The sequence below is a fragment of the Aotus nancymaae genome, unplaced genomic scaffold, assembly GCF_030222135.1.
Source record: "Aotus nancymaae isolate 86718 unplaced genomic scaffold, 86718_ANA_hifiasm-v0.15.2.pri h1tg000033l, whole genome shotgun sequence".
Taxonomy (NCBI): domain Eukaryota; kingdom Metazoa; phylum Chordata; class Mammalia; order Primates; family Aotidae; genus Aotus; species Aotus nancymaae.
This window is the reverse complement of record NW_026988447.1, coordinates 5,361,743-5,388,566: the sequence shown is the minus strand read 5'-3', so window position 1 is coordinate 5,388,566 and position 26,824 is coordinate 5,361,743. Positions and strand designations below refer to the sequence as shown.

Genomic DNA, 26,824 nt, shown 5'->3' with positions numbered 1-26,824 from the left:
GGTGTTCTCTGTATTTCCTGGACTTGAATCTCGGCCTGCCTTGTTAGGTTGGGGAAGTTTTCCTGGATAATATCCTGAAGAGTATTTTCCAGCTTGGATGCATTCTCTTCGTCACATTCAGGTACACCTATCAAACGTAGATTAGGTCTTTTCACATAGTCCCATATTTCTTGTTGACTTTGTTCATTCCTTTTTACCCTGTTTTCTCTAATCTTGCCTTCTCGTTTTATTTCATTGAGTTGATCTTCGACCTCTGATATCCTTTCTTCTGCTTGGTCAATTCGGCTGTTGAAACTTGTGCATGCTTCACGAAGTTCTCGTGTTGTGTTTTTCAGCTCCATCAATTCGCTCATGTTCCTCTCTAAGTTGTCCATTCTTGTTAGCATTTCGTCAAGTCTTTTTTCAAGGTTCTTAGTTTCTTTGCATTGGGTTAGAACATGTTCTTTTAGCTCACGGAAGTTTCTTATTATCCACTTTCTGAAAGCTGATTCTGTCATTTCATCACACTCATTCTCCGTCCAGTCTTGTTCCCTTGCTGGTGGGGAGTTGTGATCCCTTGTAGGAGGAGAAGTGTTCTGGTTTTGGGTGTTTTCATCCTTTTTGCGCTGGTTTCTTCCCATCTTTGTGGATTTTTCCTCCTGCTGACTTTGTAGTTGTTGTCTTTCTGATTTTGGTAATTTTAAGTCTGCTGTGGCAGAACTCATAAACCCCCTGCTCTTCCCCCGAGGTGTTTTGTCCCAGGGAGTTACTGTTTTATGATGTTCCCCTGTGCGGTTGCTGTTTTCCCTGCCCACAAGGTGGCAGCCTAGTCACACTCAGGTTGCAGAGGCTTCGCTAAGCTGCTGTGGGCTCCACCCAGCTTCCGTGTGAACTTCTGGGTGTAGTTAGAACTGCTTCCGCTATGTTGGCCCGCCCCTGTAGTGACGGAGTCTCTGTAGTGGCGGATTGCCTTGGTACAGAACAGCAGGGTGCCTATGGAGAACGCCCCTCCTCCACAGAGCTGGACCGTCCCGGTTTCAGTTGTGTTTCAGGTCTTCTTGCTGGGTAAGAGGGGACACCGTCTCATCTGATCTGCCTCCGGAGCCGCTGCGTTGGCTAAAGCCGCGGCTCTGAGATTCGTGGCGCTGGCCTGGCTCCCCGTTTCAGCTCCCCTTGCTGGCTTATAGGGGATTCAGACTCTCTCACTTTGTACAGTGAGCCGTTGCCTCAGGGTGCCGGCCCAGTGGCTGCGCCGTTCAAGCCAGTGGCCCCAGCGGCGCTGGCGACCCGTGTGGCTTCTCTGCGTGTGAATCTCCTGGTCTGTGGGCAGTAAAAATCAGTCTGGAAATACGGCGTCCACTCACCCTCTGTGCTTTCTCTCGGAGCTGCATTCCCGAGTTCCTCCTAAGCGGCCATCTTGGATCTCGACATGTCATTTTTAAATCACGTTGGAAATCATATTGTGTTAGAGCACGTTTGAAAAAGGATAATTTCTAAATATTCGATTTACCTTAATAGGTAGATGAGTGGAGTGTAATAAAATTATTTCTCAGCTATAAATTTAAGCTAGGAATAAAAATATCAAACAAGCTTTTAAGTGTAAACACATTTTAGTAACATTCTGAGAAACTGGGACTTGGCATTGACTGAAGATTAGAAATCAGATTAATCATTGATGGAAGTTCTATATATTTCACTCTAGAATTTCAGACTGAGTCATGAGTATCAATAAGGAAGTATTTCCAACAGTGTGAGCAAGTAAACAACAAATAAATATATAATAAGTGAATGACGTTAAAACTGTTCAATGTTCAATGATTTATTTATATAGCATGTAAAAATAATGTATTGAATTACGAATTCAGTACTTTTTAATAAAGAAATGATTTTCAAATGCATGAAAGTAAATATCAATACTTAAAAAATTGTTTAAACTATTGTTACCTCTGATTTACTAATGAGATTTAGCATGAGTTCGTCTAGTTATTTATTTCAGTGGGCAATTACCGGTTCCATATAATTTGAATTATGTGGTGCAAACTGAAACCATCATTTTTAATCAGGAAGTAATGAAATGTTATCGCAGCATGGCTTGGCATTCACTAGTCCCTCAATTCCACTCCAGGTGCTTTTTACTGGGTAAATTTGGCCTGTAGACTGAATTGGCCACCCTATGTCCCTAAGATAATCCATGATTGGGAAGCCATATGGTGCAATGCTGGAAGCTATATTAAATTTTGAGTCATATTTTGGCCAGCTTTATTCTCATAACTGAATATCAGAATTGTTTTCATGTAACTTTCCACACACTGCTATTTAATGGAGTACTTAAGCTATTTCATTTTTCTTTTCTTTTTTAGACCCTTGCTGATTTAAAATTGCTAGAGTTTAATCTTAAAGGCACTAGTTAAGAAAGAAAAGAAATAGAGTGGGGTGACACTCAAGGTTCACCCTGCATTTACCTTTAAAGAAGCAGTCTTCATTGTGAACAATGGTAATCTTTTGTTTTTTCAGGCAAGCAGCTCTGTGCACTTCACAGTGGTTTTCATAAAATTCTCCATCAGATCCACACACAGGTTTGTAGTGATGTTTGCAAAGGTCCATGCAGGCACATTCTGCTTGCCCGGTCTCTCTGCTGATGACACAGTGTCTTCCCAAACCACAGTACTTGTTTTCACAAGATCCAAAAGGGCCATCCTGAATAATAAATCCTGAAGAATCAAAATAAAGTTGAAAATTATTTTGTTCATTTGCTCAAATTATATGTGCATTTCAGAGAACAGAAAAATAAGTGTGCTAAGAAAATTATAGTATAGTGTATTCAGGGCTCAATTTTCAGTGGTGGAGATGGTTATATAAGTAACTACACTTGAACTTTCTCAAAATACTTTCAATATTCTTTCCCTCTTCCTCTCCTCTCCTTGAGCTGTCTTCTTCCTCCCCAGAGGAGTGCAGAGCTTAATGACAAGGACTGTAAAGCTAAACTGCCTGAGACCAAATCCTGGCTTGACCACTTACTAGCTTTATGTTTTGGATAAATTCCTTCCCCGTGCCAAGCTGTCCCATCTGTAATATGGGAATAATAGTATGGAGCATCTCTAGAGTTGTTCAAATCATTACATGTCATAATCCACAGAAAGCACATCCTTGGCACATGATAGATGTTTCATAAATGTTAACTTTTACAGTAACAGAATGGTAGATAGGAGAAAGTATATGTATGTATACAAGGCAGAAAAGGTGAGGAGAATGTGAGGAGACCGAAGTGAAAAATAACTGTCTCTCAAAAAATTTTTGATATCTGGTCCTTTCTTGTTTTGACCTTTGCCACCTGACAATCACTGATGCAAATCATGACAAAATCAACAAATCATGAAGAATTATATTTTCTTTTTAGTCTAATACACTCAATTTGCATCAGAAAACTTTAAGTGGATTCACCAGTCTTGTACTAAGGCTGAAATTAACAACTTCAATTCCTTTTGCTTTTCTAGACAGATTAAGCTTTGAGAATTCTGGAAAATAAAAAATGGCAGTAAATTGAATATATATATGCACATACATACACATAGATATATACACACACTTATGTAAACACACATATATGTGTATATATATTTAACATCAATGACACTTATGTATTGCAAAAAAGAATGTAAATATTTGAAAGGCTACAAGCATAAGTTATAGTAATTTTTTGAGTACTTAGTATATATTAATATTTTCAGCTGTTTCTTTAAACCATCGCTACATAATGGCATCATACGAATTAAGAACATGGACTTTGATCCAGAGTTTAAATCCTAGTTGCAAGCTTCAGGGACCCAGGTGGCTGCCTAATACATCTGTAACTCATATGTAACTCAGTTTCTTTATCTGTAAAATAGGGATAACAATAGTGTATCCTAATAGTTTTATCAAGATTAAAGGGCTGCAATCGCCACATATAAAACTTCTTGTAAGTGTTATTATTCTCAACTCTTCAAAAACTGGTTTTCATAAGGTCATAAATATGTGAATGGAAATGTATTTTAAGTAATCAATTTTGTTTTTTAAAGGAAACTCATACATTAATTTTATTTTCATATTTATGCATGGATTTCTAAATGGAATTTAAATTTACACAATTAAAATTACACAAAAAGATCAATACTACCAATGGCATATTTTTAAAAAACCAATTTATATTTTCTGATAGCAGTAAAAATTGGAACAAATCTACTTGTAAAAAATGTCACACTAATTCACTCTTTGAAAAAATATCTTAATTCTGGATGAAGTATTCCATGTAATTTAAAACAAGTAAGTGGAAAAATATTTTATTGAAAAGATATTTCCAATGTAGCTCCAGTGTTATTTTAAATATTGATAACTCACTGAAATATTTTAATAAATACCTGTATGATAAAATCATCTGCGTAATAAACTCCCATGACACACATTTACTTATGTAACAAAGCTGAACATGTACCCCTGAAATTAAAATAAAATAAATAGCAAAAAAAAAATTTTTTTGGAAAATTTATGTAATGCAGTAGTTCTGGAATTTTGGCATGCTTAGAACGGCCCAGAGAAGTTGTTAATATACAAATGTTTTCTCCACCTCACCCTAGAGTTTCTGATTCAATATATCAGGTGTATAGTCCAAGATTTATATTTCTAACAAGTTCCCAGGTGATGGTAATATTGCTGCTTCCAGGATCAAACTTTAGGGCATTGACTTACTGAAATCCTAATTTATTATTAAAATAAAATAATAAGAGAAAGACTAGGTGAATAATTATGAAATCCTCTTAGGTGAAAAAATACAAGTTAATGCTAAAATGAAAACCATATAAAATAATGCAATTATTTGGAAGATACTAGGAAAAGAAATGAAAAAAAATGTACATAGTTGATTAGCTAGGTTGATATGGTATTGAGCAAGTTTTGCTATTTTTACATGATTGCTTTCTAATGTTCAGTATGCTAAATAAGCAGGAGTCTATTAGCTTGATGCTGTGTCTCTATTTTGAATTCCTAAGAAACTGTACCCTAACTTATTAGTGTGTAAATAAGTCAAAAGTGATTTTAGAAATATATTTTGTAGGAAATAATCAGGTTTCCACCAATCACATGCAGTCAATTTATCAGACAGCTCCCAAAAAAGACAAATGCTTCATCCCACCATGCCCAAATAACATAGTAGCCTAGTGGTAGCCAAGCAGGTCATTTATTTACTTTGCTTCTGTGTTTGGCCTATAATAGCTCATTGCTAGGTGGAGCTTTCTGAATCTCTTCTGGTCCTGAGTGCTGCCAGATTTCTGAATTGTTCTTTGTGCGAATAAACTCTATTAAATTTATCTAAACTTAAAAAAAAAAAAATTAATGTGTAAAAAGAAAGTCCAAAAGTATATCAATTATTACTATAAAATAAAGTAGAAAAATACTAATATAAAGTAGAAAAATACTGATTTCAAAATAGAAAAATATTTTCCCATCCTTATACCAGTATTTAATTAAGCATATTGTTGATTTAATGTTTATAGAGTCCATATGAGGCTGCCATTATAATACAGAAATTTGACTCATATAGTTGTATTATGTACAATTTATTTCTTACATTTTTCAGTATCAAATAATGAGTTAATATTTTTCAAGAGAGTGTTTTGTTTATTTTAGTATTGAAGAATGAGTTAATGTTTTAAGAGTTTGATCATTTTACATTTTAGTCACAAGTTGATGTAGCTTTCTGAATCAGTGCAATTTCCCAATTTTTAGGGGAATACTCTGTAATAATGTGTCATATCTTGTATATATAGGTTGGTCACAATATTTCCCATATTTTCTCTTAAATCCTTTCTCTTAAAGCCTGTACTCTAGTTCAGAGATTTGTATTAGGATTTTCTCCATTTTGGAGAAGTTAATGAACTATTTTACACTAGCTAGAAGCTGTGTGTTGCATGTAGCTGCTACAATTAAAGGAAATTTAATTAATTCATATGCAATCCAAAGAAAGCTCATATTATGTAAATGAATAGCTAGAACATACCCTTTCTGACAGTAATTATCCATGACTAATGCTGAACTTAAGTTTCAGCTGAGATTAAATCAATTTAATCTGATCAATGTGTCAAAGATTTCTTCTAAGTACATTCAGTCAGATAACACACTAAATGAATTTTAATCAAGAACTTATATCCTGGTAGCTTATAGCTTCATAAAATAGCATTTGTTCCCAAAAAAGGATTATATATTTAACAAGTTCAGATTTTATAATTTTTATTCCTTTAGAGCATTAAAAACTTCTTCATATTTAAAAAGAGATAAAATATTAACAGATTAAAGATACCAAGCAATAAAGCAAAATAATTCTTTGTTATTCTAAAGATGATATTTTCAGATTCTCAATAATGAATGAAATTATCTTAAAAATATATTTATTTTCTTGTCTATAGTGTATCTAACGTATCAACTGATACAGAATGGATCTAAATTGAAATTAACTTTAATAAAATACAGTTGTTTTTATGAGCAAGGTGGTATGTTGGTTGGTATAGTATACATAAAAAGAACAATCATTGACACTTAAGTCTTTAAGTGGCTTACAAAGAGCATAGGATAGGACTTGAACATGCTTAATTAGAGAGGCTAAGATTTAGGGGCACATTTAAGGACACAAAGGAGATTGAGATCATGTGAGACCTCAAAAACAATGTACCATGTAATACAAATTGAGGTTGTGTTTAAAGAATGGGTTAGGAGTTCAGATGGCTGAAAAGAAGATATACAGGGTATGAAATAGAGACAGATGCTGGATTTAAAACAATGATGAAAGAGGAAGGGAAGAACCAGATTTTGGAGTTAGCTACCTTTAAATATTATTGTGGAATATAAATTTATTGTTGCATTTAAAGTGTCAAGTTATTTGAGGTGTTCATTATCTCATAAAAATGTTTTATGTTAAAATACAAACTATAAGTATTATATTCACAACTGCTTGTTAAAAAGAACAACAGATTTGGTCATAGAACCGCACTTGAGTCTTTGCTTTTCCATTACACTCCTGTGTGACCTCAACCAGGCTGCAATCCCCCTCGGACCTTATGTTATAGTAATAAAATAAGTGGTAACCAGCAATTTATCTTTGGATTTGATCTCATCCAAATAATTCTTTAATTTAATAATGCTCAGCAAAACACGGTTCTAATGAAAGCTAATGTATGGTGAGTATATTTAGTAAGTTTTCTTTATAATGTCTAATACTTATAGTTCACCTGCCTTGAACAGTCATATATTTCTCTATTTTAAATCATATTTACATACTCTAGAAATAGCCTCAGCTATACAAAATGCAAAAGAATTTTGACTTTGATTTTCTAAATTACTCTTCTAAGACTTTGAATTCCTTTTTGATTCATGCTAATATGGTGCAAAAATACTTGCGATTTTTGCCATTGAAAGTAATGGCAAAACCCGCAAGTATTTTTGCACCAGCCTAATATTTGCACCAACAAGTTGGGTTTTAAAATCAAAATCCTCTATTCGTATTTCGACTACAAGTATAATCTTTAGACAAGTTAGTTAAAATCACTGAGCTTCAGTTTTCCCATTTAACTAGAACATAGTAGGAACTCAGTAACTATTACTTCCATGAATATATAAAATGATGATAATAATAATTGTAGTAGTAATAATATCATGTGATTGTTAAGAATATTAAGTCGAATTATGCATCAAAAATTTCGGGCATAGAATATCTACTTAACAAATGTATTTATTACTGTTATTAAGAATTATCATTTATACAGATTTGGCACATAGAACATATTGACTTAAAATCACTGAATTAAATAAATAACTGCCCTCTACAGCTCTTAGTATGATAGGCTTTGGAAATGCATTTAGGAGAGTGTTGTAGCATGTGTGTTCTCAAAGTATACTTTTAAAATTTTTATGGGCATTCACTGTATAAGAATTACTTTCAGCTGCAAAAAGGAAAAAGGAAAGAAGAAAAAGTTCAAAATTATATTATTAAAGTAAGTATTTTGATTTAGAATGAAGTATAATATTTTGATGATGCTTTACTACCCACAAATGGAAAAATTGTGAGACTCTCTATTAAATAAAAAAATACAATTTCCTGTTGCACACTGTAAATTCTAACAAAATCATTCAAACCTCACAAACTTCATGCAAAGGTCAGTTCAAGTAAATACTGGAATGCCCACAGAAGATTGAGCACAGTATGATCTTTTCATGACCTGTAATGATTGGGATGTGTGTTTCCTGCTGCTACTTTGTGAAGTCGGTCAAAACAAGGCTGACTCACTAAAAGTTTGCTCAGTGTGACACTATTGAAGGACAATCCTTTTCGACGTCACATAATCTGTAGTTCAGTGAGTTTGAACCCTTCTTTTCTATCTTATTTTAGACAATCCATTACTTCTGCAAGCTTCTTCATATAATTCTGCAATTGAAGGTGTGTTTTTTTTTTTTTTTGAGTTCAGTATGAAAATAATAAGTAGAAAAAAGCCAGGGATCCAGGTAATTTGCATTCATCCAAATTATAGTTACTGTTTTATGTTAATGAATGTTTACTAGAGGATATAATTTTTGATGTGTCATTTCAAGAAGTTAAGTAATATCAGTACCTAATATGGCAACAGTTATTTCTTGAGGTTATCAAATGAAGTGTGATAATTCTGAAAGCAGAACAGAGTGTGATACAGTCTCAACACTCTCTATCCTCAATGTGTAACCTTGATAACAAATTCTACAAAGGTTTTTCTAATTATCAATTTTATTTTTTCTAAGTTCCATCGGTAAGTAATGATTTCTCTTATCTTAATATCTCCATCCCACTAAAAAATTAGAGTAGTACTTATCATTATATACTTTGAATAAAAGTGAAAGGACTTATTTAGATGATAAGTTGGTTAGAAGCCAAATAAATTTCACTGTTTCCCTTAGAAATACTTTAACATTATAAATAGATTGGTAGATATAGAGACAGAAAGACACACAGACCATATGTGAATTTATGATATTTAAAGTCTCCTTTTGGATAACTGAGATGTGATTATTAGAAACAAAATATTTGTTCTAAAGTATTTTAATTCAGTAAATTATTTGAATGACATTCAGAAAAAAGTAATTTTTTTTGTTCAATAGCTGCCACTCTCCTCTATAAACTGTGTTGATTTAGATAATAAATAAGAAAATAAATCAATTAACATAAATAAAATAGTATTTTATTTTATATAAATCTATGCAATGAGAGGAAAGGCATATGCTAAATCATCTGGGAGACTTAAAATATTGTAGGCTTTGGACTAAATCCAACACTTAAAAAAATCTTAGTTCTTATTAAAATTTAAAATAGTAGATAGATTATTCACAAATAAAAAAGGCATTTTATGCAATGATTTAAAAAAATTAAACAGCATATTAAAAATTTTTAAATGAATATCAAACATTGTAATAGGAGATCATAACGCTTATTGTTAGAGTCAGTCCAGTAATACTGTTAATATAATTTAAAAAAAGATATAGTACTTTCTGTTATTATTACAAAAATAAATGACTGCTAGAAAAAGAATATTCTTTTTTTAAGTCTTAACTTAAAAATCAACTCTAGTAAATTATCTTTTTACAATATGCTTAATTTGTTTTTTCCTCTCTTAGAGTAAAATTGAAACCAAATAGTCTATTAACTTAAAAAGTAAATGTTAGTCATTAAAACTATTATTTTCATAAAGAAAAATTAGATTTTCCAAAGAAACTAAACACTAAAATGCAAAAATGCATTTAATTTCTTTTAAAAAATGGATTTTTTATTTATGATAAAGTGTAATACATTAATATTTACTCTTTTAAATTAAGAGACTGTTTTTTAGAGCAACATAATATTTACGATCAAACTGAATGGAAAATATAGAGTTCCATAAATTCCCTTCCTACAAAAACACGCAACCTTCCCCATCATTAACACCCTGCACTAGGGTGGTACATCGTTCAAATCCATGAATCAATTTTTCCAGATCATTATGAGTTCAAGTCAATCTCTCCCTCTGTTACCCTGAACCCTTGGTAATCATTTATATTTTTAATGACTCTATACTAATTTTGCCTTTTCTAGAATATCATAAAGTTGGAATTATACAATATGTAGGCTTTTATCACTGACTTATTTCATTTAATGATATGCATTTAAGATACTTCCATATCTATGTCTGGCTTCATACCTCATTTCTCTTAACTGCTGAAAAATATCCCATTGTATGGATTACCGGGGTTTACCCATTCATTCACCTGTTGAAGGGCATCTTAGCTGCTTCTCAGGTCTGGCATTGTAAATAAAGTGAGTTGGTATAAATATTTATGTACAGGTCTTTGTGTAAGACATAGAGTTTCTGTTCATTTGGGTAAATACCAAAATGTACTATTGTTATTATAGATCAGATGGTGAGGGCATATTTAGTTTTATGAGAAACTACCAAACTGTCTTCCAAAGTGACTGTACTATTTTGCATTCTCACCAGGAATGAATGAGAGTTTTTTGCTGCTCTACATCCTCATCGGTAGTTGGTCTCTGCAATGTTTTAGATTTTTACCATTCAATTAGGTAGTTGTGGTATTTTGAAGTTTTAATTTGCAATTACATGATAATACCATAATATTGATTGAGTGTATTTTCATACGTTTATCATTTGCAAATCATCTTCAGTGAGGTGTTGATTTTAGTATTTACCCATTTTTATTGCGAAGATTTAAGAATTTGTATATTTTGTGTACCAGTCTGTTATCAGATGTGTCTTTGCAAATATTTTCCGTCAATCTGTAGCGTGTTTTCTCAATCTCATGACAGTGATTTTTGCGGAGAAATTTTTAATTATAATTAAGTACAACTCATCTCCAAACTCAGCCTTCTGGATGTCCTCCAAAGAGATCATCTAGGAGTTTTATAGTTTTGCATATTTCATTTAGATTTGTCATTCAAGTTTAATTAACTTTTTTGAATTATTTAAGATCTGTGACTAGATTTATTTTGTCTCTTTTTCTTTCCTTTTCTTTCTCTTTTTCTTTCTTTCTTCTTTCTTCTTTCTTTCTTTCTTTCTCTCTCTTTTTACAAATGGATATCCAGTGTTTCAGCACCATTTGTGGTCAAGAATACCCTTCTTCATTTAATTACTTTTGCCTATTTGTCAGTCATCAGTTAACTCTAATTGTGTGGGTCTGTTTCTGGGCTCTCTATTCTGTTCCATCACTCTTTTTCTGTCTTTCCTTTCTCCAGTGCCATACTGTTTTAAAGCACACATCTTTAAAACTACTAATGTAGCTTTAAAGTATATATTGAAGTCCGATAGTTCAGTATGCCTGATTGTGTTCTCCTTCAATATTCTGTCAGATTGTCTAAAACTCTTGCTTTGTCATATAAACTTTAGAATCAGTTTGTCAGAAAAAGCAAGCTGGGATTTTCAATTGAGTAATATTCATTTTTATGAAATTTTTTGTAGAATGTACATAACTGGAAGTGACTTTAAATGTTGCCAGTGAACTAACTTAATTACTGGAACAATACACCCAATCACAATCTTAAATACTACTCTAGAAGATGTAGGTAGGTGCATGCATGAGTGTGTGTGTGTATGTGTGTGTACATAGTTTAAACTTGGAAATTATAGCTTAGAAAAAAATCTAGTGCAAAAGTGCAATATATAAAACAATCCAAAGTGTCACTATTCTGATTAAAGCAGGGGTGAGAGTGAGTCCCAGGTATGGCTTCCCTCAGTCTCTCTGACATCTAGTAAGGAAAAAGTGAAAAAGTCAGGATTTCTACAGAGCGCTAGACTAAATGATGTCTCATTTTCCACTCAAATTTATACTTTTTGATGTGTGGTTGATAATTTTTACTTCACATTTTCATCATAACTAATGCGTTATAAACAATGTCAGGGTTTTTTTAAAGCTATATTTATAACAGTTGCCTTAACATCAGTTTTGGGGAAGGATTCTTTTAACTTCCAGAGTTTTCTGGCCCTGAGTCATAATCAGTGATGTAGTGATCAGTGTGTAATAAAAGGGACTGTTTGTAGCATTCTCTAGTTCCTGTGCTTTAAAATACTCCCACCGAGTCTGATTTGAAGCTACAAATAAGACATCACTAAGCCTGAATTTAAGAAGAGATGTGGCAGGCTGCTCTCATAAACCAGTATATGCCAGCTCCAGCAAAACTAAATTCTTAGCTTTGGCATAAATCTAAACAGCATCACTGATTAACAGTTTTTTCCTCCCCAAGCCTCTCTGTGGTTGACTTAAAGTACCGATTAATTCATTAATTTCTTCAACAAACCTTTGCATTGGCGAGAACCTTATTTTCTAAGAATCAACTTATTGCCATATGTGAAGCACTATTCCTCCATGTAGTTTAAAAAGATTGTATCAGTCATTTTTAAAGCTTTTTTTTTTCTCTTTGAAGGACTACATCAATGTTAGTAGCGTTTTCTAAATAGCAAGGCATAAGAAGTAAACACAATGTCTTCAGGTTCAGATCACAGATCTCGTCACTGACATAATTCTAGTTGCTAGTCACATGATCACTCAAGTTCCTTGGATAGTTAAAAAAAAATTAGAATGGATAGCACTCTCTCTATGCTTATAAACTCATTTCCTTCAACTCCCTACCTCTCTGCTCAAACAGATGTGGTTTAAATCCATTTCATAACTAATTTCTCCAAAAACATTGTTTATCCCTTGAATTCTTTCATTTCCCCTAGCTTAGGTGTTTAGAATAATTGCAAGCTTTTTCAAATTTCCATGTGTTTCTGTGTCTTTTGCTCCTTTCCTGGAGCAAAAGACACAGAGTCAATCTGCTGCATGAATTAGACAAAGGCTAGGGGGAAATAATATAATACTAACTCAAAAATATTATGAAGGGCACTTAGCTCTGTCTAGTAGGAGTCCCAGAAAGCATTCTAAAGAAGAAAACTCTGGCACTACATAGAAGTTAGGCATGTGGAAAACAGATGCATGAAGGGTATTTTATGCAAAAGTATAAATATCTGAGCAGGTTGATCTAATGCTGCCGAAGGGGAGAGATAATGATTATGTTGTTGAAGATGTTAGAGAATTAAAGGGAAGATGATAACAGCCTTGCACAATGTGTTTAGGATGTGTCCATGGGACAGTAGAAGCTGGTTTTTAATAGTTTTAATGACTCTATGTAGGATAGAAAGAAACAACAAGAGTCAGGAAGCTACTACCTTGGTCTACGTGAAAATAGTGTGAGTGAAACAAGAACAGCAATAAGCAATCAATTTATGGAGCAATATAGTATGAGTCGGAGAGAGAAGAGACAAAGAAGGTAGTTTCGCACAAAAGGAAAGGAGTTAAGAGTGGTTATAAATAAAGACAGTTTTGTCAACAGCATTGTGAGAAGTGGAGATTCAATACTGTACAGTAATAACATTGTGATATTATTGCTTAATGAGCATTTTATGTGGTCTATGTGTACTATTTAATTTAATAATATACCAATATGGAAATCTTATTTTCACATTTTCAAATGAATTAACTGGTGGTCAGAAATTTTAAGTTTTGGACTGCAAAGAAAGTGGGTGCCAGATTTGAGCCTTAAAATCAGATAGGTCTAGCCAGGCGCGGTGGCTCATGCCTGTAATTCCAGCACTTTGTGAGGCCGAGGCAGGTGGATCATTAGGTCAAGAGATTGAGACCATCCTGGTCAACATGGTGAAACCGTGTCTCTACTAAAAATACAAAAAATTAGCTGGGCACCATGGCGCGTGCCTGTAATCCCAGCTACTCAGGAGGCTGAGGCAAGAGAATTACCTGAATCCAGGAGGCGGAGGTTGCAGTGAGCCAAGATTGCGCCATTGCACTCCAGCCTGGGTAACAAGAGCGAAACTCCATCTCAAAAAAAAAAAAAAAAAGTCAGACAGGTCTGACTGATTAAAAGTACATGTTTTCAATCTCCACGTTGTATGTTTTCTTTGCAGTAGGAGGTAAATTTCTCTCTCTTGTGGAAGACAAGCCATTTGTTAAAAACAACAACATTCTAGAATAGTCATTTTTAGTACAAAGAAGATAAATAATGGGCTATGGACGAGATGCCATCATTCACAATGGTATAGTCCAGACATCTTCCATTGTACCAGTGTGCCAAGTTACAAGGCTACATCATTCACAATGGTATAGTCCAAACATCTTCCATTGTACCAGTGTGCCAAGTTACAAGGCTACATCATTCACAATGGTATAGTCCAAACATCTTCCATTGTACCAGTGTGCCAAGTTACAAGGATACATCATTCACAATGGTATAGTCCAAACATCTTCCATTGTACCAGTGTGCCAAGTTACAAGGCTACATCATTCACAATGGTATAGTCCAAACATCTTCCATTGTACCAGTGTGCCAAGTTACAAGGCTACATCATTCACAATGGTATAGTCCAAACATCTTCCATTGTACCAGTGTACCAAGTTACAAGGCTACATCATTCACAATGGTATAGTCCAAACATCTTCCATTGTTCCAGTGTGCCAAGTTACAAGTCTACATCATTCACAATGGTATAGTCCAAACATCTTTAATTGTACCAGTGTGCCAAGTTACAAGGCTATTTTTCAGCAAAACTCAATCATTTTAAGTATGATAGTAGAGAAGTAGGATTATGAGACTATTTAGAGTAATAGTTCTCATTGTCAAGAGTACTGGCGGTATTTGAATGGATAAAAAACAGAAGCAACTAAAAAAAAATGTATTGCGGACTGGGTACGAAAAACAGTGTTTAAGTTAGGTAAACAAAGCATAGTTTTTCAAATTCTTGCCTGGCAGTGTTTTTTAGTATTTTACTGTCACTTACAGTAAAAGGATTAAGTCCAACACATTCTTTTCAACTGAAGCATTAGAGAACTGTTGTGATGGTTCTCTAATATATAAAAATAAATTATTCTTTCCACCCATAAGGAGACTATTTTTAAATTTAAAATTGCCAAGATCTTTAGTCGTTTATTAGATATTGTTTATCATATTTTTATTCATAAGTGTTGATACTTATCTGCCTTCCTCATGTCTGAAAATTAAGCTCTACACTGCATATATATAAGTTAAGTGGCTATCCTATTGAAATGTGAATATAGAAATACACACATTTATGTAAATCCACGTTTGTATTTAAAAAATCTCGTGTAGCCTATGGACCACTACGATTTCTCCATCTTTATGTCTATTTATTTATTTATATCCTATAGCTCTATAACTTTTGTTTTTGAACTATGTCACTTAGTTTATTATTTTATACTTTTCTGATGAGCCAATATGATTGTTCAAGTTGTTCCATATTTACAACTTTTGCATATTTGGAATCTTTACTCATTCACAAAATAAAATTAATATTTTAAACTCGTTGCTTACTCAAAGCTAAAAGTTTTCCAGTTATTTTTAAATATTATTTCATTAATGGTATTGGTTATTTGAAACTTTTCCTAGACTTCTAAATGTTTGTTTGTTCTTCCCATCACTAGCTTTTGGTCACTTTCAAGATATTGATAAATTCTCTACGTGCTATAAAATAAACAAAGCTAAACAATACAATACATCAATAAATTATCTTTTCATAAATATTTTAGTTTGCATATGATAATCTTCTCTACTACACTTGCTTTTATATCCTGTATAAATTGCTTAGATAATAATATTGTTATTTTATTGTCCATTTTACATTGTTGGCCGACACGTATGGCAGATTAGGTGTCTATTTAGAGGAAAGTGTGACGTAGCCTGGCACCTCACTCTCCCTACCCTGCCAACATATTGGAATACCGCTGCTTTTTGCCGGTTTTCTCTGATTACGCCTTTCAGACGCAGTCACAGGAGCCCATTGGATTGCTGTTCCATGGTGTGTCAACCTTGGTGACTGTCTTTGTTTCTTTCCTCCGCCCACCATCTCCTTTCTGGCTCATGTTGAGATTATAAAAGTCTCTACAGACAAACAATCACCTAAGAACTGGAAAGAATACTAAGATACATGTCACGTGCTAAGGTTCTGAAGAGTCTTATACTTTAGTAATAATGTGAGATTTTAAAACATAAATATTTCATAAGTTAAAAAGAAGCTGTCACATGAGACATACAGAAAGATATAAATTTTTGTAGAAGAAAAACATCTATTTTGAGAGAAAAAAATAAAGTTTCCTAATAGAACTCAGATTTGATCATTAATTTAAAAAATAATAATAATTAGGGGCCAGGAGCAGTGGTGGCTCACGCCTGTAATGCCAGCACTTTGGGAGGCCAAGGCGGGCAGATCACGAGGTCAAGAAATCGAGACCATCCTGGCCAACATGGTGAAACCTCGTCTCTGCTAAAAATACAAAAATTAGCTGGGCATGGTGGCATGTGCCTATAGTCCCTTCTGCTTGGGAGGCTGAGGCAGGAGAATTGCTTGAACCTGGGAGGCAAAGGCTGCAGTGAGCCAAGGTCGCCCCACTGCACTCCAGCCTGGCAACAGAGCATGACTGTGTCTCAAAAAAAAAAAAAAAAAAAAAAAAAATTAGGATTTTTGAAGGTGGAAATTGGCTAGAAAACAAAAACACAGGAATACGGAAAAACAATAATCTTTGTCCCCTAAATCTCAATTTTTCTTGCATTTTTATATTACCCTTACAAATGGTTTCAGAGTGATAATACCCAAATCGATAAGCCAATCTGTACAGTGGTCCCAATAAAGGAAACCTAGCAAAACTTACTATATCTCTTCTTAGCTGATTTTTTGAATTATTATTTATTTTTAGTGTTTCCTTACATTAAAAACAGCACTGAAATCACTTTTTCTATGCAGTTGGCTCTTTAAGTGGTAGCATTGAAGTAGAGAGAGTAAGAGAACATATCTCCCAAACAAGTCTCTCTTATAATACTAATAACTACCATTTTTGTATACTAATCTAAGCATTTTGCCTCATTTTATCTTTGTAACAATCTTAAATGCTATTTCTTTCTTGCATTACAAATAAAAAAGAAATTAGCTCCAAATAGTTTCGTATTATATCCTAGCTAGTAAGTGATGGAGCCAGGCTTCAAACTTATGCTTCTTTGAACTATGAACCATTACCTTATTCTGCCTGTGTTTCGTTCCTATTAATATTTATAGTTCTGGCAGACAATATAGAAGATATTTATTATAGACAATTGGAAATGTAAAACTTGAGCACAGTAGAAAATCAAGGAATCTTAATCTGACATCGCTGTGTATAAAATTACAGGTGAAGACATTAGTGAATGTGATAGAAGAACAGAAAGGATTTATAGAAAGAAGAGTGGGAAGTATAGCAACTGGACTTTTAAATGAGCTGAGATCCACTATTTTACCCAACACAGAGCTTCCCTGAATGGAACAGAGATTAGTTGTGAATTTAGGGAATTGTAGGAATTAAGAAAACAATGAAAGTTCTTTTGCATATATCTACACATACATATAATGTATATAATCTAAGTGCATGTATGTATGTGTATATGCTACTATACATGTGTTTTCCTCTTAAGTGAACTCCTAATTTACTATGGTACTTTGAAGATATGAACATTATTTTACTATCTTCTTAAATCCTTTGAGACCACTAAAATATATTTTAAAACACATCTGCATGGATGGAGAGAACTGGAGGAAACAACAACAAAATATTGGAATCTTGTAAGACTATAGATAGGTGGGAACTGACTTAGTGGCACCGAGCAAGCTGAATCCCAACTTCCTGGTTAGTAAAGCTGCAAGCCTTATTTATGCAGTTTCCTCAGATAAATTAGCAATATCAAGTACCATAGGAAATGAAAATGACAGCGATTACTGAAATATGAAGGCCTGTTGAAAATAATCGCGAAGTCCATAAACTGCCAGATACCCTCCATTATGCAACCCTGGTAGAAATCTGGAGGTTTATTATTTAAGGACACAGCTAAACTATATGGAATCTGGAGAATACTAGAAACTGAATACCATAAAAAGCAGCCCCCTACCACAGGGCATTCCATACCAGACCCCGCGGGAATGTTGAAAGCCATAATCTTAGCCATCAGGCAGATTATTCAGACTCTTTGAAGAATTTTTTATGTAAAATTGGGAGTTCCCTAAAAGTGATTCACCCAGGTGACTCAGAGGAAATTTGATGTTTCAAAAACTTTACTCAGTGCTCAGAAGTTCTAAGTCAGATTTCTGACGTCCTTTTCTTAATCAACAACAAAAAGCCAGCATTAACTGAGCATGTGAGTAAACCCTCGAACGTGAAAGATAAGACTAAAATAAACAAACAGATTTAAACAATTGAAATGAGTCAATGCAGGGAGAAAAATACTGTAAAAGCCAAACAGAACAAAACGTGTAACTTATATCCTCAGATAAATGAGATAGTAGCCAATCTATGAAATAAAAACAGAAAGAAACTTTATAAAAACCAATGATATAACAGATAGGAGAAAAAAATGTAAAAAATCATAGATACCACTTACAGAATTCCAAAGTCCAAATAATAGAAGGTCCAGATGGAGAGGGAAGGGAAACAGATGGTAGGATATAATTAATAAAATTATTAAAATATTTCCCAGAACTGAAGAACATGAATTGTCAACTTGAGAGACTTCACCCAGTGCCCAGTAAAATGAATTAGAATAGACACATACCATGACGCACTGTAAAATTTTAAAATATTGAAGACAAAAAGAATTTGCTACAAGCCTCCAGAAAGAAAAATAAAGTGCTCTGTCATACAAAATGGATTAGGAATTAGATTTGATTCTGACTTCTCAGCAGCAACAGGGAAGTCTAGAAGGCCCAGAGCAGACACAAATCTGAGGGAAAGAATGCAGTGCTGATTATGACCTTAACCTTGCTCTCCTTTTCATGCCCTGATTCTGAGTCAGCCACAGATACATTTTTCTCCTCAAAGAGATATTTCTGCTTTGGCATGCTCCTGAGCACTGGAGCTAAGCAATGACAAACTTAGAAGCCAAAGATCAGCATCTCTCCTTCTCCCCATATGCATGCTGTACTTCTCAGCGTCTTGTCCACAACTCAGCCCTGCCTGTCGCCCTACTTATTGAAAAATTCCTGAACTTCAAGACATTCTAATGATGTTTTCCTCTGATGTTATCTCACCTTTCTACCAACATGCCCAGTTTCTTTGTCTAATTTCCATTCATCGTATAGGTCTCATCTTACATGATTTCTCATTTAAGAGACCTTCCTTTGTACTTTTCCTTTCTATGCTTCTTTATACAATTTTAATACTAAGTGGATCATTCTCACAACCATATTGATATTGATCCATCAATATCAATGCACTTTCGTAGAACTCTGTGTTCTTTCTGCATAACACCTAAAACATTGTGAGTAGAGCTACTAGTTTAAATATTTGTTTACTATTGACACTCAATAAATCTTTGTTCCGAGAGAGCAAAGTTCTGTCTTTTTGTTCAAAAACTTTATTATCAGGAACTAGCAGAGTCTCTGGTGATCTTGATAAGGGCATAAGTGAATACTTCATATACAAATTTACTTATTTTAGTCAACACAATAAAAATGTATTATCAAATCGTACTACAATTTAAAATATTATATAGTTTTATATATGTATGACATTTAAAAGTTATATGTAAACATATAGGTAGATATGGATATTCATCAAAAATTATTCTCTTAAAATACCAAAAATTGGGCAGAAAAATTTTTTATGTGAAATATTTTGTAGAAAATAAGTCATATGAAAGACTGGTATACACCTTCATCTTTTGTGTATGATGGTTAATTAAAATAGATACAATTAAGAGGTTGGAATAGTAAAATTTCCAATGCTGAAATATAATAAGCTGGTCAAATAATGTATGCTTTATACAATTTGGGATCATAAAGAAATATTGAATTGTATATTATATATCAAAATGATTGCCTTTGATTTCTACTTTGTCAGAGCACTTGGTTATAAGATGTTTTTAATAATTTAATAGCTGTATTCTTGTGAATAAGCATTATCTTCATTTTAAACTTTTCTGTATGGAGAACTGGCTATCCTTAATTTATACTTAAACTTGAGGTTTCTTTTTTTAATTGGTGACATAAGGCACGGAACAGGTTTCCAGCATCTAATGTTAGCTTATTAATCAATAATTTAAAAATCATATTTATTGCTTTAGTCCTCAGCTAAGAGGGCAATTAACATAAAAATATATTTAGAAGAAAATGTAGTCACAGAGAAAGAGAATGGTATTAAGTGTAGTACATCACTTTTCTATACCATTAGTTACACAGTCACTTTTAACTGATACCATTATTTACACCATACAAGAAATGCAAAATTCATTGATAAAATATTATTACATTGTGCTAAGTGCCACTATTTTCTATATTGTCAAGCAAACTGTAAAAACATTCAATAGTAAGAAAGATTCATTTAAAAATTAAGCTTCTCTGATTTGCTTAGAATAAATAATTTAAGAATCTCTCCATGTATTAAATTAGAACAGTGAACAAAAAATATAATGAGTTATTAAAATGTACGTTTTTGCTTATATTACAGTACTTATAACTTGAAATTATATTGACATATTTGTAAATATAAGAACTTTCTTTTTATTCTCTTTTTTTGAACATTTTTCTTTATTTAAGTCCCAAATAATTAAAATAAGATTTATTTCTGTTTTAAGGTTATCTAGTCCATGATTTTAGTGTTTTCTTCTTGATAACCTTTAGCTGATTCTCATGTACTTTGGAATCTGGCTCATTAAGTTGGCTGACACATTTCATAACTCAGGCTTGAAAATGATCAAATAATGAGGACTATAGAGGAGTTGATTTTTGTTACAAAAGGGCAAAGTATAGCAATTCTTATTACCAGTTCAGAGAGTTTAGTTCCATTGGACAGGAAATGAAGTGTCATTCTGATTTACTGAACAAGCACCACTAACATGAGGATAACAGTGAATCAAAAAGGTTTATTTTAAAGCTATGTCCAAAATAAGATCAGCAGTATTAGTATAGGATATAGTTCCACGGGCCTATCTTACCACAGAAATACCAAAAAGTCAAGCATAAACTGTTCAGAATCATCTTTAAATAGCTCCAAAAAATAGCCAAAACTGCTAACAAACTAAAAGAATGCTAAATCAAGAAAAAGGCAAATTAAAAATGGTAGAAAAACTTTGCTACATTTTTACTTACCTTAGCACTCCCCCTTTCTCAGCTCAGCAATGGTGCTAAAAATATGAGCACATGATTTTAGAAACTCTGGCTCTTACAATAGTTGAAAATTGTTACCAGTTATTGAAAGAGCCAGAATTTCTTAAAAATTCTATCCTCTAATAAAGTGTTTTCAATAACTGTGAATTATTTTTAGGATTTTAAAAGCAGATTTAGCAAGCAGAAAACATAATTAGAACATTTGAAGATAAGTCAATTGTAATTATCCAGGTGGTTGAACAAAAATTTTTAAAAATTGAGAAAAATGAACAAGCTTTATGAGATCTGTGGAATGCCATCAAAGTACTCTACTTGCAATAATGGTAGTCCCAGAAGAGGAGAGAGAAAAAGAGGGAGAAATTTTTGAAAAACAATAAGCAAAATCTGCCCAAATTTGATAAAATACATGAATTTACATATCCAATAAACTTTAAGAAGGACACAAAAATATCTGCACTGAGGCCAATTATAATAAACTTTTGACAAAGCAAGAATCTTGAAAGCAGAGAGAAACAACTTGCCATATAAAAGAAAAATTCAATACAAATAACAGCTGATTTTTAAACAGAAACTACAGAGGCCAGAAGGTAGTGGGAAGATAAGTTTAAAGTGCTGATATAAAAATAATGTCCACCAATAATTCTATATTTGATAAAACTACTTTTGAAAATGAAATAGAATGGAAACACTTTCAGATAAAGGCTGTGGGAGTTTGATGCTAGTAGATCTCCCCTCCAAGAAGTGCTAAAGGGAGACTTTGTGGCAGAAATAAAAGAACTCTAGACAATTGCTCTAAGCAACATGAAAAAAGAAAGAAAAAAAGAAAGGAAAGACTGGTAAAGGTAACTACAGAGGTAAATACAAAGCCAATATTATAGTACTGAGAGTCGTACTTCCTTTTTTGTTTTTCATTACGTCTAAATGAAAAGCAAAACCCAATAACTGTAAATCTATGTTAATGTGCACCCAATGTATAAAGATGCAATTTGTGAAAACACATAAAAAGAGAGGAATCTAGTTGTAAGAAAAAATGTTTTGGAATACACTCAAGTCTATGATAATATTAATTCAATTGGATTGTTATAAATGTAAGAGTTTAATTATAAAAATTGGGGGAAGCACCAAGAAACTATCTAAAAATATACATAAAAGGAAATGAGAAACAAATGAAAATAGTACATTATAAACATTAATTGAACACAAAATAAGGCAATAATGGAGAAAATTGAAGAACAAAAAATAAGTAAGATGTGTAAAAAATAGGGAAGTATGCTATAATATTATCCATCATAGACTTGTAAAGATAAAGTGGGTAGAAAATTGTATTATAAGAAGTTGCTACATGAATACACACACACACACACACATATTTGAGATGGAGATTCACTCTTGTCGTTGAGGCTGGAGTGCAGTGGCACGATCTCGGCTCACTGCAACCTCTGCCTCCCAGGTTCAAGCAATTCTCCTGCCTCAGCCTCCAGAGTAGCTGGGATTACAGGCATGTGTCACCACACCTGGCTAATTTTTTGTATTTTTAGTAGAAACGGGGTTTCACCATGTTGGGCAGGCTGTTCTCAAACTCTTTTCTTCCACTGTCCAGACAAATACTATTTATACTAAATTTCAGGCTAATCATTTATGAATTAAGCTCCACATGGATCTAATTACAACTTCTAAAGTTGTTTTGTGAAAACGTGCTATATGTTGTATGCTATAGTTGAGAAATCTATTTATAACTAATTTAGGGTTTTACTGCATATAAAGATTTGATATGTTATCATAGATTTTTTTCTAGATCCCTTTATTGAGCTAGCATGAAAGAAGATGCATGTTTACAATAAATGTGATCATATAAAAATAATTACTAGAAGAATCTAAAAATTACCTCTTGGGTACTGTGTTCACTACCGGAATGCAATACACCCATGTAAGTTATCTGCACATGTACACAATGTATCTAAAATAAAAGTTGGAAAAAAGATTTAAAAAGTAAAAGCATTTTACTCCCTGTGTATTCGTATCAATGAAATTAGAGAAAACAACATAAACAATATAAAACTATAGTAGATTTCTTCTTGAGGATTTTTAGAATACAAGGGAAGGAAAGAAAACAAGCTGCAATTCTCTAGAAGTTCGCATAATTTAGGATCTTTTGTAAAGAAGATGTTCATACCTCATAAATAGATAATAATCAGGGTCTTCATATAATTTCCATAGTACAGGTACGTCGTATGTTAACATGCAAAATTCAGTGGTGAATAATTAGTAAAGGAAAAATTACCTAGCTCAAGGGGAGAAAAAATGTTTAATTTTGAAGTTTTTCTTGACAAAGGATAAACAATAAAAGTATAAAGGAGCCTGGCACAGAAAGCCATAGTTCATCAAGCCAATACAGCACTGGATAACAAAGCAAAATTGTTCTATTATAAAGACACATGCATACGTATGTTCATAGTGGCACTACTTACAATAGCAAAGACCTGGAACCAACCCAAATGCCCATTGACGATAGACTGGACAGGGAAAATGTGGTACATATACACCATGGAATACTATGCAGCCATAAAAAAACAATGAGTTTGTGTCCTTTGTAGGGACATGGATGAATCTGGAAACCATCATTCTCAGCAAACTGACACAAGAACAGAAAATCAAACACCACATGTTCTCACTCATAGGTGGGTGTTGAACAATGAGAACACATGGACACAGGGAGGGGAGCATGACACACTGGCGTCTGTTGGGGGGGAACAGGGGAGGGACAGCAGAGGGTAGGGAGGTTGGGGAGGGATAACATGGGGAGAAATGCCAGATACAGGTGATGGGGATGGAGGCAGCAAACCACATTGCCATGTATGTACCTATGCAACAATCCTGCACATGTACCCCAGAACCTAAAGTGCAATTTTATATATATATATATATATATATATATATATAAAACAAGAAAAACAAACGAACAGAAAGAATAAAAATATCCTACTATGTCATGGACAAAAAAATAGAGGTCATACATTTCTAAGTGCTCATTTCTATGTTTATATTATATCAGCAGAATCAAAAACTTATTGTGGGGGCCCAACACCGTGGATCACGCCTGTAATCTCAACACTTTGGGAGGCTGAGGCAGGCAGATCATTTGAGGTCAGGAGTTTGACACCAGCCTGACCAACATGGTGAAATTCCGTCTCTACTGAACATGCAAAAAAATTAACCAGGAGTAGTTGCATGCGCCTCTAGTCTCAGCTACTGGGGAGGCTGAGACAGGGTAATCGCTTGAACTTGGGAGGTGGAGGTTTCAGTGAGCTGGGATGGAGCCACTGTACTCCAGCCTGGGTGACAGAGTGAGACTCGGTCTCAAAAAAACCAAAAAAAAAACAAACTTATTTTTAACAGTTTATTTTTTATAATATATATTATATAAATATATCTTACACGTATTTAACTTGATAGATATTTTGTATCTAGAAATCTGTGAAAAGTTTTATTTCTAACTTTTCTCCAAATTATTAAGCTTTACTTTAAAATTTTAAAATTAAAGTAAACGATTTTAAACCTTTATGGTTTCTGTTTTCAATGCTTATTTACTTGTCTCTTAGTTTGCCATCTTGGGACCAAGTAGAGAAGAAAATGAGAATATTTCTGGAGGTAAGTACAAGGCTGGCAGCTTGAAATTTATGTAGAGAACTCCCAAACACCTCGGTCGCAGAGTTCAGAGAACTAGAACATCCTCCTTTTTCTGTAGTGTTTACTTGAGAAGATTCTTTTATTTGTGCTTAGGTTAACTTTATTCTATATTGCATGAAATATTTTTGTTGTTGCTATTAAAATAACTCAGCAAAGGCTGAAGTCTTCTGATTAGCAAATTAGTGACAATGTCCTATTCTTTTCTAAAGCCAAATACTACATTCTATGTAGATCTAGAATCTGTTCCTGATATAATTCATTTACGGTCAAACAATAGAATGGCACGTTTTAAATCTCTTATATGAGGCATAATTCTATCCACAGTGTTTTCTCCTTCCCCAATTCCACAAAATGAGAAAATCCTGGAACAGGATGTCACAAAATTCTTAAGAGTTAAGAGTCTGAGAAAACAAAGAAAAAATAAACTTTCCAAAGAAGGTCTCAAAGAGGAAAAGAGAGAGACAGGGAAACTGTGAGCGAGAGAGGGAGAGAAAAACAGACAGAGAGAATGTTCTGAAGACTTTTAAAAATTTGAATAAATGAATACAGGGAATAAACAACAGAGACGAGGAAGGGTGAGTGGAGGTAAGGGAGTTGATGAAGCCAAGTGGGTTAAAGAGTACAAAGTTACAGTAGTAAGGAAGGAAGAGGCTGGGCACGGTGGCTCACACCTGTAATGCCAGCATTTTGGGAGGCTGAGGCAGGTGGATCACCTGAGGTCAGGAGTTCTAGATCAACCTGACCAATATGGTGAAATCCCGTCTCTACTAAAAATACAAAAATTAGCTGGGCGTGGTGGCATGTGCCTGTAGTCTCAGCTACTCGGGAAGCTGAGACAGGAGAATTGCTTGAACCTGGGAGGTGGAGGTTTCAGGGAGCTGAGACCATGCCACTGCACTCCAGCCTGGGCTACATAGTGAGACTGTCTCAAAATAAATTTAAAGAAAGAGGAAGGACTACATTCAATGTGTGATAACAGAGTAGGGGGACTTTACTTAAAAAATGTATTGTACTCAGGTGATGGACACCCTAAATATCCAACTTGATCACTACACATTTATATATATGTAAAAATTTGTCATGTACCCCATAGATTTGCATGAATAAAAAATGAGAATTCTTTAGAAAAGTTTCTAATTATAATTATAAATTTAAATTTTTCTAGTGATCTTTTTCTGGATCTTACTAACACCAACAATATTGCATATTCATTTGCATAAAATAACTTATGGTATATATTTCCACAAAAAATAAGAAACAAACTTGTCTGGTTTCTTTATTAACTCACCACACATTTTTTCATGTACACTATATAGTAAATCAAATTTCAGATTTCTTTGTCACAGTAGGTATGTCAGTCTCATTTGTTCATTCATTAACATTTTTAAAAAGTGATGATTCTAAATTGTATAGTCTCCAATCTTTTCTGGTGACTTGTGAACTTTGAGTCATAGTGATTAATTTTGTATCCATTAATTGCTGGATCCATTAATTCTCCCATCTACTTCTATTATTATGGCTTCAGAAGACATAAAGCTTTAACAAAATTATTAAGTTATGTTAAACCCTAGTGAGCAAATTCACATCATTTATGTTGTAATGTATAATATAATTACATTTGCCATTATACTGAAAGTCATAGATTATTCTTATTCTTATTATTTTGCCTTTAGGGGAAGGATACCATCAAGGCAAATGTGCCTAGGGACCACAAAGTCAAAATCCAGCCCTGATTTGTCACCATAGAAACTTTTGTCTGTTTTGAACATCGTGTTAATGAAATCAATCACATAGTATGTATTTTTTGTGTCTGGCACCTTTCATTCAATATCATGTAACTAGCAATCATTCATGTTGCTCTTTCATTTTTCACGGTGAGCCTTATTCCATTGTTGACAACGACATTGAAATTTTCATTTTTCAAAGTTTCA

The 26,824-nt window shown here is 33.5% G+C and overlaps 1 protein-coding gene across 5 annotated transcripts in view; it reads right to left on the bottom strand.

Moving 5' to 3' along the window:
• Positions 1-26,824, bottom strand: part of FSTL5 (follistatin like 5) — an 832,703-nt gene that overhangs the window by 578,392 nt on the left and 227,487 nt on the right. For all 5 annotated transcript variants that reach the window (XM_021666691.2, XM_064383772.1, XM_064383775.1 and 2 more), the window contains exon 4: positions 2,442-2,690. In XM_021666691.2, coding sequence (XP_021522366.2) covers positions 2,442-2,690 — 249 coding nt within the window. The remainder of the gene's footprint in view (positions 1-2,441; positions 2,691-26,824) is intronic.